Here is a 16,856-nt window from a genome sequence, read left to right as displayed (position 1 = left end):
TTAGTGTGATGCGATCTATGTATTGATTCATATAATATGTTCTATTCTCCCTGCTTTTTCTTATTTACGCCCTAATATCAAAGCGTTGATAAATAATTTTTAGATTCTAGAGAGCATTTGATTGGACAGCACATCTAATGAGAAGTTGTGAAAAGATGAGAAGTAGCCTATGCATATTGATTTGATCAAAATCATTTTCCATATTGCCATAATTTCACAATCCATATTGGCGTTTGTTTTGAATGGTTATATCTTCTAAATGTGATTTTTTTTTTTCGTTGTTTTGGAGCACATAGCTTAGTGAGTAGGCTAAGGTTAACATATTCACTAAAACCCAAAAAACTGAATTTTGAATTCATGGAGATTTTAGTTGTGGGGTGGGTCGTGGGGATGGGGCATGGGAGCTGAAGGTAGGATCGTCAGCGCCATCCTAACATCGGGTCTGTCCGGGGCTGAATCGGAGAATCGGGTCTGAGGCTGCTGTTCTCAGACTGCTGCTGATCTTCCCGTTTCATTTGAAGCCACTAGATGTCAGCCGAGCAATGTTTTTTAAACTTTTAAATTCCGTGCCTTTAAGAAGTGTGTGAGTTGTGATTAACTTTCTTTAGTTATCAATCAAGCATTAAATCTTTTTAGATTTTTTTAGATTTTTGTGAGCTATTACACTGTTACGATATCAGTCATGGGTATGTTAATTAGCCTAGGCCACCATGTGAATGAAACAATACATAATAAAAATAACAGTGCACTCAATTAAGTAGGCCAACAAATATGCATTGCAGGGGTGTATTGCATTGCAGAGAGAGAGAGAGAGAGAGAGAGAGAGAGAGAGAGAGAGAGAGAGAGAGAGAGAGAGAGAGAGAGAGAGGCTCCTGTTTTTGGGGCGGAGATTTGGGAGTTTTAAAGGCACATGGCCACACACAGTAAAGATATTCACTCAACCACAAGACTAACGGCTTTACTCGGATTACCTTAACTTTTCCTCATCTCACACAAACTCTTCAGAGGATTCTACTGGCATTATTCATCTCATTACTGCCTGGAAACATAAACACATAGAATTGTCTTTCTTTCTTCACATAAGCAATGAACGGTGAATAAGAGGAGATTCTCATATTTGAACGCCAACGATGACAAAGACCAAAGTTGAGGCCAACCCTGAGTCTAATGCACGCTCATCCCAGCACGGACGGGACGGGCAGGATAAAGCCTGTGGAGGAGACGCGGTCAGTCACCAGCAGTCAAGACAAATCCACCGGCATCATGTGCAACACATGACGTCAAAACAACCTCAGGCGAACGCAGCTCCCTCACAGAACAAGACTAAGGAGATTCACTCCAAGAAACCAAAGCGTGGATTATCTGTCACGCCAAACATCCATGCTGGGAAAACGGAGATGAAACCAGAGTCGAGAAAACGCTCCGATAGCAATCGCAGTAAATCATCCGGGAGAAGAAAGCTATCGGATGGAAGCATCACGTCTGATGACCTGAGTAAGGACTCTGGCTGTGCTACCGGGAAACTGTCTTCCACGGACAGCAGCTCTGAGATCTCGGACGCATCCGAGGAGCATAAGCAGTCCACTGATGCCCAGTGTGGTGAGGTCTGTCACAGAGGAACCCACGAAGAGATGATGGACGGTTTAGCTGAGCAAATATCAGAACATAGAGAAGATGATGGTCTGATGAATGCCACCCTGTCCCCTGGGTTTGGCTTCGGTGAGGGAAGCATCTCTCCTGGAGACCGGTCCTACGTTTCCCTGGACAGTCGCTTGAACTTGAGCGCATCTGTGGCATTTTCGGATCTGACTGGAGACTTTGCTGATGGGGTGCATGAGGATCTGCTGAGAGAGATTGACGACTTAAGATCGGAAAATGAATATTTAAAGGTGAGATTTATCGATTGCTTGATTGATATATATATATTTATTTGTTTGTTAATTAATTTAAAATAATATTTTTTTGCATAAATTGTACAAGGGTGAGTTCAAGCATATAATATGGCTGGATGCCCAATTACAAAAAAAAAATATGTATTCATTATTTGTGTTTTAGGTATTTTTGCTGTAACAGCCTGTTTCGATGGATTATAGTTATTAAGCATCTACTTTGGACTTTTATGAGCCAATATAGCATAAACCATGTCACATGATGTGCTGGATGATTGATCTATATAGGCCTAAGCTATTTAGAGCTGGTAGTCTGCCTTGGACAGGTTACAAACCAGTTACAATGTTCAAAAACATGTTTTAAATTACATAAAACTAATTCTGCAAACTTCTCAAGGAAGAAATTTGTGCTTAAGAGAACTTATTGCATTTAAAAATATTTGCTATATGCATTTGTCTTTCATTATGAATATACCAAAATCAAAACCCATAGTTCCCCCTGTGGTTTTTATGTACAGTAATTCTGAGTTAAAACTGTTAAAACAAACTATTTCTGAACACATCATGCTTGTTAAAGTGTTAACATTGTCTGCTACACATAACAATATTTTAACAGGCACATAAACAAAGCAAAAATAAACTGCACGTGATATGGCTTATACTGTAAGATAAGATTTACTTTCTTTTAGAAGATTACACTTTCGCTAATTGGCTTGTGTCATTCCTCATTGTCTCTGACATGCAATAGAAGGATGGGTTCACAGAGAGAACAAGTCTGATTAAGTGCAAGGTGTCTCAGTAGAAATCAAGAAGTCAACAGAAAGTCCATCAATGCATCCCTGAGAAGGACAGTGCATCATTCTTGGCATGCACCCGGTTCTCTGGGTTAATGTGCACAACATGCTGGCACTGGAAATAAGACCAATGCTGGCTTGGGTGAATTGGTTGGAGGCCAAAATTAATAGTGATATAAGAAACACTCTTTTTAGTCACAAACAATGTGCTTTGTTTATACTGAAGTAGAATGCATCGATTTTTATCATGTTTTCCTATTAAAACTTCCAAAAAGTTTCATTTCAAAACGTTTATAGGTGCAATACTGTCTTACAGTAATACTGAGGAAGTTTACACACACCATTTTTGGCTGTCTTTTCAGGACGAAATGGAGGAGCTCCGCTCCGAGATGCTGGAGATGAGAGACATGTACATGGAGGATGATGTTTACCAGCTGCAGGAACTCCGACAGCAGCTGGAACAGGCCAATAAGGCCTGTCGCATCTTGCAGTACCGACTCAGGAAAGCTGAGAGACGCAGCCTGCGTGTAGCCCAGACGGGACAGGTGGACGGCGAGCTTATCAGAACACTTGAGTATGATATTAGGGTGAGGATGTGATGCTTGCAGTCATTATTTGCTGATGTTGAGTGTGTTTGTGTGAGAAAGGACTTGTATGAGACATTCAGGGTGTAATGAAATAAATATTTCCCTCATGATTTGCGTGCAATTAAGCTACAGTGGTGCATGTGTGTACAGGAAAACCACTGTTAGGGTTTGGATGCAGTCCATGGCATTCTTCGGGACAGGATGTTTATCAAAATTGCTTAACACTGAATAGTGCCAATTCAATGTTTAATAGTCAAAACTATATGAGTCAAAACTCTGTTTTTATGAATCAGCATGCACTCAGATGGATTGTGTAATCTTTCCATTGTGGTTTGTTACCAAATTGTATTAGTGAGAGTTAAAATTCCGCTTTGTTTTATAGCTTGACATGTGTAGTGAGCGGTTTTACTTTTGGAGTTGGTCCAACTGGTAAAATGAGTAGAAAAGCCCTTGGTTTTCTGTTTGGCAGACAATCGGTAATTTGTGGTGGGCCACTCACAGCATAAGCATTTTTTGGTTTGAACTTCTCAGCCAATCAGCGACAGAGCTTTGTGTAGGAACGTTACAAATTAAAAACCAATCTACACAGCAGGGCGACCCATATAAAATGGCCGTTTTCTTTTGAAATCTGCCTCCTCCAGACTATTCCTCAGGTTTCTTCCAGGCCCTTTGTTTGCACTGAATTAAGTGTCAACATTTTATTTTGTATTTCGTAGAAACACAATGTGAAGTATTACTCAAGAATCAAGGTTGAATGAGAGAGTGTGTGCATTTGCATGTGTATGGTATATGTGTCAAGGCTATAGCCACAGTATCTGAGAGGGGAAGTGTCCAAGCACAGCTGTGTGTGTGTGTGTGTGTGTGTGTCCGTGACCAGTCTATTTTAAAGGCATGTGAGAGAAATAGATACCCTCCTTTCACAAACTGGGCCAGTGTATGCCCATCGCTGCTCGGCGTCCTCACCAGCACTCCATCAAGTTATTCAGTCTTCTACAACCCCCACGGGAGTGTCCTGCAACCCGATATCTCACAGCATCCTTTTCAGTGTCTGCTCTACTCCACATTCTCATCATTAACTTACTTTTTTCACAGAGAAATCCGAGATTGTGGAGTTTCTCCTTGAATTCAATGGTGATAATAATCGGCCTGTGCTATAAAAAAAGAAAAGCAGAGTCATGCGCTAATGCCGTGGCATAAATCACATGCACTCTAACAGTTTTCCCTTGGCATTATTAGCATATGTTAGCAACCCCTTGAGCATCTACAGGATGAGTGCTTAACAAAGCATAGCAAAGGAGGGAGATGGTAGCAGACCCATATTGAATCCCAAACAATTAACTTATCACTTTACTTCCTCGCATCCTCAATGTCACAAACCACAGCTGAAACAGTAACGTAATCCTCATTTTGCAATGTTACTTTATAAAGTATCAGATATGTATTTTCTTTAAATAGAGCTTATTGTGTCTAATAATATTCCCCAAGAGAATGAAAGGGCTTGAGATCATTATCGTATTAACATCAACGTCTTTGTGGATAGTTAGCAATGACACATGGTTTGCTGTGTGTTTACTTAACTCTATATGAATATTGTTTTCCCAGGTGGCAAAAAGTGTGTCCCTTCGCCTGCACAGCGAACTTGAGGCCATTCAAAAGAAAAATTCACAGCTAGAATGGGAAAACGAGGAGTTGCGTGAACGGCTGCAGGATCTGGAGGTGGCGAAGCAGGTCCTGCAGGCTGAGATGGACAAATCACAGGTGCTATGACCACAAAAACTTTGGTGTGCATATATATATATATATATATGTATATGTATACTATTCATATACATATACATATATGGTATATATACACACACACTGTATATACTCGCACACACGTTGTATTTTTTATGGGGACTTTCCATTGTCATAATTACTTTTATACTGAACAAACTGTATGTTTATATCCCCTTACACTAAGTATACTCCTAAAATACCCATCACAGAAAACTTTCTGCATTTTTACATTTTTTAAAAACATCACTTAGTATGATTCATAAGCTGTTTTCCTCATGGGAACCAAAAAAATGCCCCACAATGATGGCAATATCCGAAAACCTTGTCCTTGTGGGGCAATTTTTTGGTTCCCATTTTGTCCCCATAATGTAGGGTTCACCTGAAACACACACACACACGCACACACACGCACACACACACACACACACACAGTGTTTTTGCAGGACTCTTTGATGAATATAAAGTTTAAAAGAACAGAAATGTACTTGAAATATAAATATATTGTTACATTATAAATGTCTTTACTGTCACTTTTTAACAATTTAATGCATCCTTGCTGAATAAAAGTATTAATTAATTTTATTTCTTTAAAAAAATGACTGACCCGAAACTTTTGAATGCTAAAATACTGCACGTACTTTATATACAGTATGTCCCTTATATCACTATAAGTATGACTTCTATCACTTTACAGCTATTCTTGTTTGTTTCTTAATTTCATGATGCCGTTAGGATTACAATCTGACCTTTACCCCAACTGTATGTAGTGGGTGTAACCAACAGCTGACTGCTTGGGTAGGGCATAGAATGATCTAAGGGTCTGAATTCAAACCACAGCTGTCATTCTCACTTGTGGATGCATGAGGGGGAGAAGAGAGCAAAAAAAAAAAAAAAAAAGGGTCAATTGAGAGACAAGGGTGAAGAGAGAGTAAGAAAGCAGCCACTTAAAAATATATCTGAAGAGGAGATCCTTGTCGTTGTCCAACCCAATGTGGGTCTTATGATGTGCAGTTACGACATACGTGCTAAAAATACTAGGAAGAAGGCGTGTTCTTTACTTTCACTACCTCATAATGATGAAAAAAGTGTTTGCCACCATCATACCAACGTAATGCACAGAAAAAAGTAATTTTTTTATTGGCAATGAAGGCCTGTAGGTCTTTAATAACGGCACGCATTCAGTTTAATCCAGGATTCAGTGCTTAGAAGTGGATCCGCGCAGCTCAGCTCAGACAGCTGCTGCCCATTCCTGATCCTTACCAGCCGAACAAATCAGCTACAACCAGATTATCAAGGCTTCGTGTGAGCCCGATACTACCTGAAACATGATGATCTACATACGAACACTTTACTCATCCATCCGGTCCAAAATCTTTTTGCAATCTTGATCCACAAGATAAATGACCGATTTATAATCTCAAAAGCAACAATCTGTACTCTTAAAAGACATTTATCTTGGAGTTACGGTTAAATGAGGACAGTTCAGTCTTGGTTTGGATTGAATCAATAAGGTTATTTTTAACATTTAAAGATAATATGGAGACTACATGCTCCTCCTTTGCTCTTTGTACTTTTAAGGGTTTGAGCGACCCAGACAAAGCAGTAGACAGATAGACGGACTCTAGCCAGCATTCTTGACATACTTGGAGCAGTATGGATGTTTGGTGGAGTTATGGAGTTGGAGTCCTTGCCACCTCACACGAACATGATTAAGTGTGTTTATTAGATGCATACTTTCCTTACAGTCACACATTTCATTGGAAATTGGAATGCATTGGACAGTGGTATGATGGAAAATAACAACTATGATGAACATTACTCAAATGAACACTTATGCCCATAGGAGGACATTATCTTAGGGGACAAATTGCAATGGCCATAATATGCATAGTAAGCTGTTATATAAGCTGTTAAAATGTATTTAGACTTATTATGGATATGGTGCATTCACAGAATTCTCTAAAGAGAAGAAGTTTGAGATCAACATCCAGCAAGAGTGAAAAGAAACTCTCTCCACAGGTGAGTTGGAAGTTACATTAGTGTAAACGATTGATTTGTGAAGGTTAGTGTTCATCCATCCATCCATCCATCCATCCATCCATCCATCCATCCATCCATCCATCCATCCATCCATCCATCCATCCATCCATCCATCCATCCATCCATCCATCCATCCATCCATCCATCCATCCATCCATCCATCCATCCAAATTCACTTCAGGAGCTGAATAAGATTTTTAAATGCATTCTCAGTTCAATTATTAGTGGCACAACCCTGTTAGCCATAGTGATCCTAGCCAAGGTGGCCTTGCTGTGTTCATGTATTAGTACAAGTTAAAATTATGCCAACCATTTTAACACACCTGTGTTCTCTGCAGGATGACAGTGCTGATTTGAAATGCCAGCTCCACTTTGCCAAAGAGGAGTCTGCGCTCATGTGCAAGAAGCTAACAAAGATGGCCCTGGAGAGTGAGGCGATGCGGGAGGAGCTTGCCAAATACCGTCTTCTTTACGGTGATGTAGATGAAAACCAGGCTGCAGCGGGCACCACTAACTCCTCCCACACCCGAGAAGCAGAGGTCAAAGTTCACTTGCGGCTGGTGGAAGAAGAAGCTACCCTGCTGAGTCGTCGAATTGTGGAACTAGAGGTAGAGAACCGTGGTTTGCGGGCAGAGATGAGTGAACTGCGTGAACGTGGAGGAGGAAGCTTGGAAGAAGAGGAGATGGTGAAGGGGGCTGGTGAAGGGTTAGCATTGAGGGAGCAGGAGGAGGTGCTGGATGGTGTAGAGAAAGCAGATGCGTTGACAATCCACAATAATACGCAGGAGATCCAGATGCGTGCAGAGGAAGAACACATGGAGAACTCTATCCACATGCACAGAGAAGGGCCGATCGATGGGGAACAGGAGCTTTCTGCAGAGACTAAAGAGGAAGATGGGCGAGCTCAATGTAAGTCCGACTGCACATTTGGTGTGAAGGATCTAGAAGGTCTTCTTGCCATCCATGACCAAGCGCTGCTTGTCAGATCAACTATTCAGCTCCTGACAGCCCCAGCTAAAAATGGCGTATCACCTACAAATGCCCATAAGACCCATCCTGATAGCCCTTACCTAAGCAAAACGATAGTAGATCATCAGTGCAAGACACATCAATGGCTTTTGGACCCCATGTTAAGTCCCTTGACCAATGGACTAGAAGTGCTACAAGCCCAGCTGCGTGCTCTTGTAGAAAAGTTGGAGGTGCTGTCAAACTCCACTTTAGAGCACTCTGGGCCTGTTACAGAAAATAATGTATTACATTTTGGTGAAGATTTAAGTGCAATGAAAGAGGACACAAAGAATCAAGCAAGACAAGAACGCTCATGTGAAGAAATTTGTGGAAATGGGTGTAACCAGGACAGCTTAGTGTTGCTCACTCTGCAGCTCCGATGGTTCATCCAGCAGTGGCGGCAGGGAGAGAGACCCGCCGGAGACGGAAAGAACATGTTTGAGGTAAATTGGGCAACTACATTTTCTGCTGTGGTCATGCATCTTAATTGATGGAGATTGATGAGATTGTCTTTATAAGATTTCTTATTTGCAGTTGAAATAACAGAATAAAGTAGTTAGTTGGGTGCTTTGTCAACTTTTGGCCCTGTGACACACTAAAACACTTTAATTTGCCCCAATAATAATGTTATACAGTATTTACATATATTTACATGAAATATTTCACAGCTTATCTTGTATTGTGTTTAATAATGCTTTTTGGTGGAAATGTGTTGTTTACCATTAATTTAACCTTAATATACACAGTTACTGACACTGCACATATTTTCACACCCTTTGCATACTTTGAGCTAATATATAGAGAGAGATCATCTGAGTAAATTATGCACAATAAAATATTCTATATTTTTAAATTTGAGACAATTTCTCTATAATCTATACATTTTTCACACATTGTGCTGTATGTCCTATATTTCACTTAATTTAGGAAAAGCTTTATTAGTAGCGAAATTGTTCGGGTTGGAATTATATTTTATGAAAATAATAATCTAAATAATTTTTCACACAATAACTATTAAAAGTTTATTTCACTCAAGAACACCCAGTTATATGAAATATCTTTTAATTTCAGATGTATTGTTGTCAGAATGAAATTCATCTTCTAAAGGACACAGAGTCGAGAGCATGCAAGTACAATCTTCAAGAGAAATGCAACACTCAGGTATGAAAAAGAATGAGGTAAATATAATAGAATCAAAAACTTTTTGTAGTCATGTTACAACACTAACTATAAAATGTGTATGCATTAAATAGAATCTGAAAGAACTTAATTAAAAATGGCCTTTTTCATAATTAAACTGTAGTTCTATAGTGAACATGCTTGCTATCTGGGCATAGATTAGCCAAATAGCATTGTTGAAAATGGGCAACAGGGAAAGATAAATACAAAGTTCCGTCATAAAACTCTAGATGGCGCAAGCTAATAGGTCCTTAACTCAACCTGCTTGCAATCACATCATTCTCTGATTGGTTCCTGCTGTATCAGTAGCCAATGAGCTTGCATGCTAAACCTTCAAATACATGATTAGCTTTTGCCTTAGCAGTGCAGCGCGCTTTCAGAAACACTCCACCTGTATAGATCTGCTATGGTTAATTCATGTATGCTATTGTTCAGCAGCAGCATGTCTTACTTGCTCAAAACAGCATGTAGTGTGTATTGACAGTAGCAAGTCCCGTACTTGCTCTGCAGCAGCAGCAGAAGATCTATTCCGTGGCGTGAAGACCAAATATATCAACATTGTCATATCCATTACCGTGCCAAACACATGACAGAAATTCCCGCTGCCCAGTGTACATTCAGCCCTGTGTGTTCCTCTCTCAGGTGAGCAGTGCCCTGCTGTCAGACCTGAGGACAGCCCTGCAGGATCTGTTCTGTGAACTCTGGGAGCAGCACAGGGCAGCCCAGTTTGTCGTCCGGCAGTTTGCAAACGCCAAAGCTGCGTGGGCCGTGGAGTGTACAGAGCTCAAGAGCCTCATAAGCAGGGTGAGAACCAGAAGATCAGTGTAAATTCCCTTCAGAGAGCATCAATGAACCTGTTGCCTGGTTCTCATGTCATCACATCTTTCTTCATTCTCGGCCTCTAGGGATTTCAGGAAATGAAAAAAGCTTTATGACACAGGAAAGTCGTCATCATGGTTTTATAGTTGTTTGTGTTTGTTTATAGCTGGAGGGTCCAGCTGGGAAGGCAGGAATAAAGGGTCCATCAGATCTGAATGCGGCTTTGCAGAAGGACCACGTCGAGAAGCTTCAGCACCTGTTAGCTGAGTCCTACACTGCAGTCATGGACCTGACAAGACAGCTGAAGGTCTGTGAGAGCAACTGGAGCTCTGAGCGGCAGGAACTGCTGGAACACCTGAACCATGTGCGTCTAGAGTGCGAAAGGTCGAAGGCAGCAAAGCAAAATAGAAAAATGCAGGTCAGAGCAAAGATTGTTCTTTTTGGGGGGATTATTTAATTGGTAACACACACTTTATAATCATAGTTCTACATAGAACTACAATTTATAATAATTATTGTTCAATTTGGAAACATTAGTAAGTGCATTAGGTATAATGAACCACATGTATTAAGCATGTATTAAAGGTTGTGTAGGTAAGAATTGTCTAAAGAACTTTTTTTCAAATTGGCTTAAACTGTCTTTATATACCAATACATAATTAAAATGTAAGTACTTTGAAAAAGAGAGTATAAAAATTGAGTGACTATAGTGTATTTAATCTTCAAAAAACACAGCTCATTAATTCCATTCGGGACGAAACAAGTGATTGGCTTGCGCGACTGTCACTCTCCGTCGCCATGACTACCGCCGCTATTATTGGCTCTGCCCACGTGCTCGCAGTCGCGCACCCGTTTTTAGGTGGAAGTGAATGGAATTAATGAGCTGTGTTTATTGAAGATTAAATACACTAAAGTCACTCCGTTTTTTATACTCTCTTTTTCAGAGTACTTGCATTTTAATTATGTATTGGTATATAAAGACAGTTTAAACAAATTTGAATAAAAGTTTTTTTAGACAATTCTGACCTACCCTACCTTTAATTTAGGTTTATATTAATCTATAAATAAACTTGTTTATTGTTAATTAATGTTTGTTTATATGCTACAAATATATTCGTTTTTGATGAAATTAGCATTAACTTTAATAAATGCTGTAAACGTTTTCATTAGTTAATGATATTTAATGCAATAACTAGTGTTAATAAATTGAAACTTATGGTTATTGTTTAATCATTTATGTGGCATTTTTTTCATGACCTACACTACTGTTTGGGGTCAGTGAGATTTTATTTTTTATTTTCAGCAAGGATGCATCAAACTGATGAAAAGTATTATTTCATATAAATATATCAAATAAAATTAGTTTTTATTTTTTAATGTTTTTTTATTTTTATTGATTAAATAAAAAGTCTGAATTCAAATAATTGAAATCCCCCTTGTATGCAATTTTCTAATACTAAAACGAATGAGTCTAATTAAGCTTAAAACATATGCATTCTACTAATGCATAATACTCGCCAAATGGCTTTGTTTCAGATGTCCTAAAGCAACAGAGGTCAGAGATCTGAGACAGTCCCGTGAGCCTGTGTGTGTTAAAGGGCCGCATGGCAACATAATTTAGGCTAATCCCCTTTTGGGACTGTAGGACAGCAGGCGGAGCACAGACATCAGCTTCAATCACAACTTCTCACTCTGAAAAAGGCTTAGCCAAACCACAGCGACCACAGAGACACTTATCAAGGCTCAGCTGAAGTTCAAATAAGGAGTTTACTTTACTTTACTGTAAACGGGGGGTAACGTTGTGGAGGGTCAAGGGAAAGCAGGAGAGAGAGGAATGAGGAGGCATTATTTAGAGGATCAAATGCATAAATGGTTTTAGATGTTACCTTCTAATTTTAAACAGCGTGATTTTTATATTGATGTCCTACAATTTGACAGCAGTTTCATTCTTCCCTTTGAACAAATTGTCTGTTCATTATCATATACTAAGAATAAAATTGGAATGTAGACAGTGACAGTTCTTTGATGGGGTTAAGTAAAGCCTGGATTGGAATGCAGAGACATTTTCCAATGTTTTTATTTTCTTAATCAAAGCGTTTTCTTTTCTGTAATCCCTAACAGTGATTACTGTACATCTTAAAATGCTCATCCCTAAATAATCGTAGAAGGAATCCCTGTCTCAAAAATGATTCACTCCGATCTATTTTTCTGTTGAAAGTTCCAGGTTGTACAGGTTGTTTTAATATATAATATTTTAGTATAGTATAAATAGAACTTAAGATATGAAATATTACAATATATATGTATATGTGAGTGTATGTGTGTGTGTATATATATATATATATATATATACACACACATGTATAATATTTTCTATACTATACATATAGTGTGTGTGTAATGTATTTTTTGACATTTATTTACAAGTATTTATTTTTACATATTTAATATAAAAATACGCTAATCATGAGTGCAAAATAATAATCTTTCTAACCCACTTTCAGTCTCCCAGACATAAGATGACAAAAGATGGAAAAATGGAAAGGTCAGATTCTTTTATTTTCACAGAGTAATTTCATCTCATATATAAAGTTCATTTTTTTTGGAGATTTATTAATTAATTAATTAATAGAGTTTGTTTTCCCACCAGGATGACTCTCAAAACTGGCATTGCAAAACCCAACAAGAACTGGAAGTACCTCAGTCATGAAGCTGCCCTTCTGGACAGAGAAGACGCCTGTAAGACTTGGGACTGCCCTATCATGCCTTCCAGTTTCCCTGGTTTGAACCTAAACCAGGAGCTGACCCAGAGAAGCCACACTGCTCCAGAGAGGACCAGCATTCGTATATATTTCAGCCCACCGTCAGCAAAAAGGATCCAAATGAGCTCTCTAATAGCAGGAGAGGAGGAAGAGTGTGAGGAGAGCCAGGAACCACATTTCAATGCTTTATCCTGTGGCCTTGTAAACCGAGACTGGGTCTCTGCATATGAAAACTGGCTGGGTAGCGTGCCGATTGACTGCCAAAACTTGACGGAGAGAGCTGTCATCAGTTCTACATCCTGTTCAGGTCTTCAGACCTCCAGTATTGCTTCCCCTTCACGCCTGGCTTTCAATAGCATGGACGTCTCAGCCAACTTGAGTGATGACATGAAGGAAATTACAGCCAGTGTGCTTCAAACCTCGCAATCCAGCCCTCTAGAGAGGAAAAGAGGAAAGGATTTTGGGAGCAATGTGGCGAGTGTTGTGAGTACGGGAACTCAAACACAAGCCCAACCACAGGTGACCACAGTCGGGCTACAGACCGACGGCCCTCGAAGTCTTTACACCGCAAAGCACTGGTCACCCCGGGTGACGTCGTTTGTGTCCGCAAGAACCCAGCAGACGTCAGCATCATTGGAAAGGGTACCTGGTCCTGCAGAGCGCTTTCAACCACATTCCACCTCGCCGAAAATACAGCGCAGACACTCTACATCGTCTCCGTTTTCCTCGAAGTCTTCCTCTTCCACTTCACCATCCTCTTCATCCTTCACTACATCCTCTTTGTCCTCTTCCTCGTCTCTGAGCGCCTCCTCCAGGATGGATTATGGAGCTAAGGACCGTGGTTTGTGGGCTCTGTCGCAACGTGGATCGACACCTAGCAGGCCGAGCTCAGTGTCGGCGCACGCCAGCGATAAACCCGGCGGTCGTAAAACTGTAGGAGTCCACAAGTACGGTCTGGTCCAGGAGTTTCTGCGCAACGTGTGCGGCCGAGGAGAGAAGACCAACCCGGCGATGGAGAGAGCTCCAGCGGCTCGTAGGGATCCTGTCGGACTGGTGGGTTCAAAGAAATCGGAGCACCCCCCGTCTCGTATACCAGCGGTGCCACTGGTCAGAAATGACAGCATCACTAAGATCGTGAACCGCAGATTTATGAAAAACAGCCAAAAAGAGGAGGCCGTCTGTCAGAGTCCACGCCAAATCGACAGGGGTTCAATCAGCAAGAACAAGGGCTTGGAGGTTAGCAGCAAAGTTTAACTTCTGTAACATTTTAAATGTATTTGCAATTACTTTTGATTATCTTAATGAGTCCTTGCTGAATAATTATTTTTATTTTTTTTAATCTTACTTTTGAATGGTAGTGTATATTGATTAAAATGTATAGATTAAGTGTGTGTACTGGTAAACAAAAAGAGAAAGAGGATAAAAACAATGACCCAAAAAAACTAAATTGAAAGTTTGGATATATCAGGGCTTCAGACTAAGACTAAAATGGTCGCAAATGTAAAATAAAATTCTGCGACAATCATTTAAAATGAGTGTGTCCATATGCAGTTTTGTCATGAACAAAATTATCATTATGAACTGGCTCTTTGGCCTTAGTGATTCAGACTCGCTTAGTCGGTGAATCATTCAGAGCCGTTTACAACTGACTCCCTCAGTGAACTTTATTTTTGGTTTATTTGTTTTTGGTTTTATCTAATTCGAAGTACAATTATGTATAGATTCATGAGGCTTCCATCAGTCTGTTTAATGTCTGGCTGTTCATATGACAACGTGTAATACATTCACTATATTTATTTTCATCTTTTAAACGATTATTCTTTTTATTCTTTAAGGAATATTTTAAAGAAACATTATTTCAAAACATAATGACATTTACAGTACATGGCACAAATACAGTGTAACCATGGTGAACTCATTTTTACTAAATACAACTAGAAAAAGTCAGTAAGACTATTGGATCAGTTGGCCTATTTGTAAATAGATGAAAATAAGGTGAAATGAGGCATTTTCCAGAGCTTTTGTTTTTGGTTTGTCTCTTGATTTGTCATAATGCTGAGCTGAGAATATCTCCATACTTTCCCCCCCTCTCTTTGCCAGGATGGAGCCTGTGACTGCAGCTCACGCTCTTTGACATCCTGCTTTGCTCGACCCTCACAAAAAAACCTCCGGCAGGCTCACAGTCAGAACAAGCCCCGTCCACAGGAATACCCCGTAACTCGTGGTAAAGGTGACCCTCAAGCCTAATGGGAAGAAGAGTCGTCGTGTGCGCTGACACCATGAAGCAGCTGACAGCTCTTCAGGGATTGACAGGCCTGCATGGACTCTCCATCGTTCACAAACTTTGACGTATTCTCCACCCCTTTTGTGTGTATTTATTTAATATTTGGACTAATTTGATTATGCCTTCAGCTCTGTTTTACCATGTTAAAATCCATTCCACAGAATTTCCCTCTAAAAAAACGTGAAAGAAGTCAAAAGATACCTTTTGGGGTTAGGGAAATGTCTCTAGCATTATTATTTTAAATCTGATTAAATTTGCTAGAGGAACAAAAAAGGCTTGTAGCCGACCGAATTAATAGTGTTGTTAAGAGTTCACAATACCAGCAAGATCCCCTCCAGTTTTTACTTTCTTGACCCTTGATGGACTTGACTTTGTTACATTTTCAATAAATATAATTAAGCAACATATCTAAATATATATATATATATATCTGTGACATGATTTACTAATTTTTTTTGTAATATCTTATGCATAATATAATGTTTGTAGGACAATTATTGTTTAATTGTCATTAGTTGCCTAATAAATGTGGCTTGTTACTCATATAGCTGTCTTAAAGTGATCTGTGTTTATGCAAACAACAATTGCGGGGCCAAGCACCTTAATCAGAGAAATGTAACAATTTGAAATGTGATACTTTTTACGGCATGTTAATAAATGCAGATCCATGTCATTATATTGGTCCCTATTACTTGATTTGAGGACGCAGCACCCTAATAATGTTTCAGGCTTTGCTCTAGAGCTGCCTGTGACCACGAAAGCAAAGAAAAATTATTTTGTAAGATAAATGTGTTGAGTCCTGTGATTTTTTTATTACTGTGTGTGATTAAAAAAAACTCTGGATTTGCCAGAAAAAAATAGTCAGTTTTCATTTTAGGAAGCTATCATTGCTGAAGTGCACACAATCACAATATAGCACAAGAGCATAGAAGGATGGATATAAGTTTTGACCTTAAACGATATATTTGAATAATTGTCAGATGTATATACCAAAAAGTATAAATGCACGAGAAGTTTATTAGTTTTATCAGTAATATACAAATATATTGTATGTGCTGTGTCGTATCGTGACTCGTGTGCATGACAGATGTAAACTTCTACTGAGAGGTGGCAATTTTTATTAGATTCGTAGATTTGTATCGACCCCTAGTGGGTGAACAGGGGCCTTGCACAATAGTGAATATCGAACAAAAGGCAAACATAAGTGAGCCATGTGTTCATACATAATTTAAATATTCCGTTTACAATAAAAACAATGTATTAAATATCCATACATTTTGTATCCATAAATTTAAGGTATATGCTTATAGAGCAATTTAAATTTAAAAAGTGGACCTACTCATTACGGTGCATATTTAGTCTGTCTGTAGGGCTATTTGTAAATGTTTCATGTAGACGAGAACAGGGATTTAAAAGTCCCCTCAGCAGGACTGCAAGGGCGTGTTAGGGGGGTCAGTCAGTGGAAAAGATTAGAGAAAACTGGGTAAACGACAAAAAGTTTTAATTAAATATTTTTGATGTGTAATACATAATAAATAACCAGTACGGTAATATGATGTACAAGTACTATAAATAAAATAACGTAATAATGTAACTGAATAGAAACTAAATATTTTCCAAATAATATTTATATTTATTTTATATTAGTTTATATTAATTTAGATTGTTATATTTAGAATTAGAATATATTTGTAACTGTATAAATTGTGTCACTG

The 16,856-nt window shown here is 39.0% G+C and overlaps 1 protein-coding gene across 1 annotated transcript; it reads left to right on the top strand.

Annotated features, from left to right (window-relative positions):
• Positions 1 to 800: 800 nt before the first annotated feature.
• LOC306985641 (microtubule cross-linking factor 2) lies at positions 801 to 15,554 on the top strand. Its single transcript, XM_079588117.1, has 11 exons — positions 801 to 1,889; positions 3,046 to 3,270; positions 4,873 to 5,028; positions 7,003 to 7,068; positions 7,428 to 8,540; positions 9,169 to 9,258; positions 9,919 to 10,080; positions 10,262 to 10,513; positions 12,600 to 12,640; positions 12,746 to 14,093; positions 14,958 to 15,554. Exons 1-11 carry the CDS (start codon positions 1,131 to 1,133, stop codon positions 15,102 to 15,104), a joined length of 4,359 nt encoding a protein of 1,452 aa, XP_079444243.1. The 5' UTR covers positions 801 to 1,130; the 3' UTR covers positions 15,105 to 15,554.
• Positions 15,555 to 16,856: the final 1,302 nt, after the last annotated feature.

Source organism: Phoxinus phoxinus, assembly GCF_949152265.1.
Source record: "Phoxinus phoxinus genome assembly, chromosome: 18".
NCBI classification, from domain to species: Eukaryota; Metazoa; Chordata; class Actinopteri; order Cypriniformes; family Leuciscidae; genus Phoxinus; species Phoxinus phoxinus.
The sequence above is the reverse complement of the archived record's forward strand: the minus strand, read 5'-3'. Positions and strand labels throughout refer to the sequence as shown.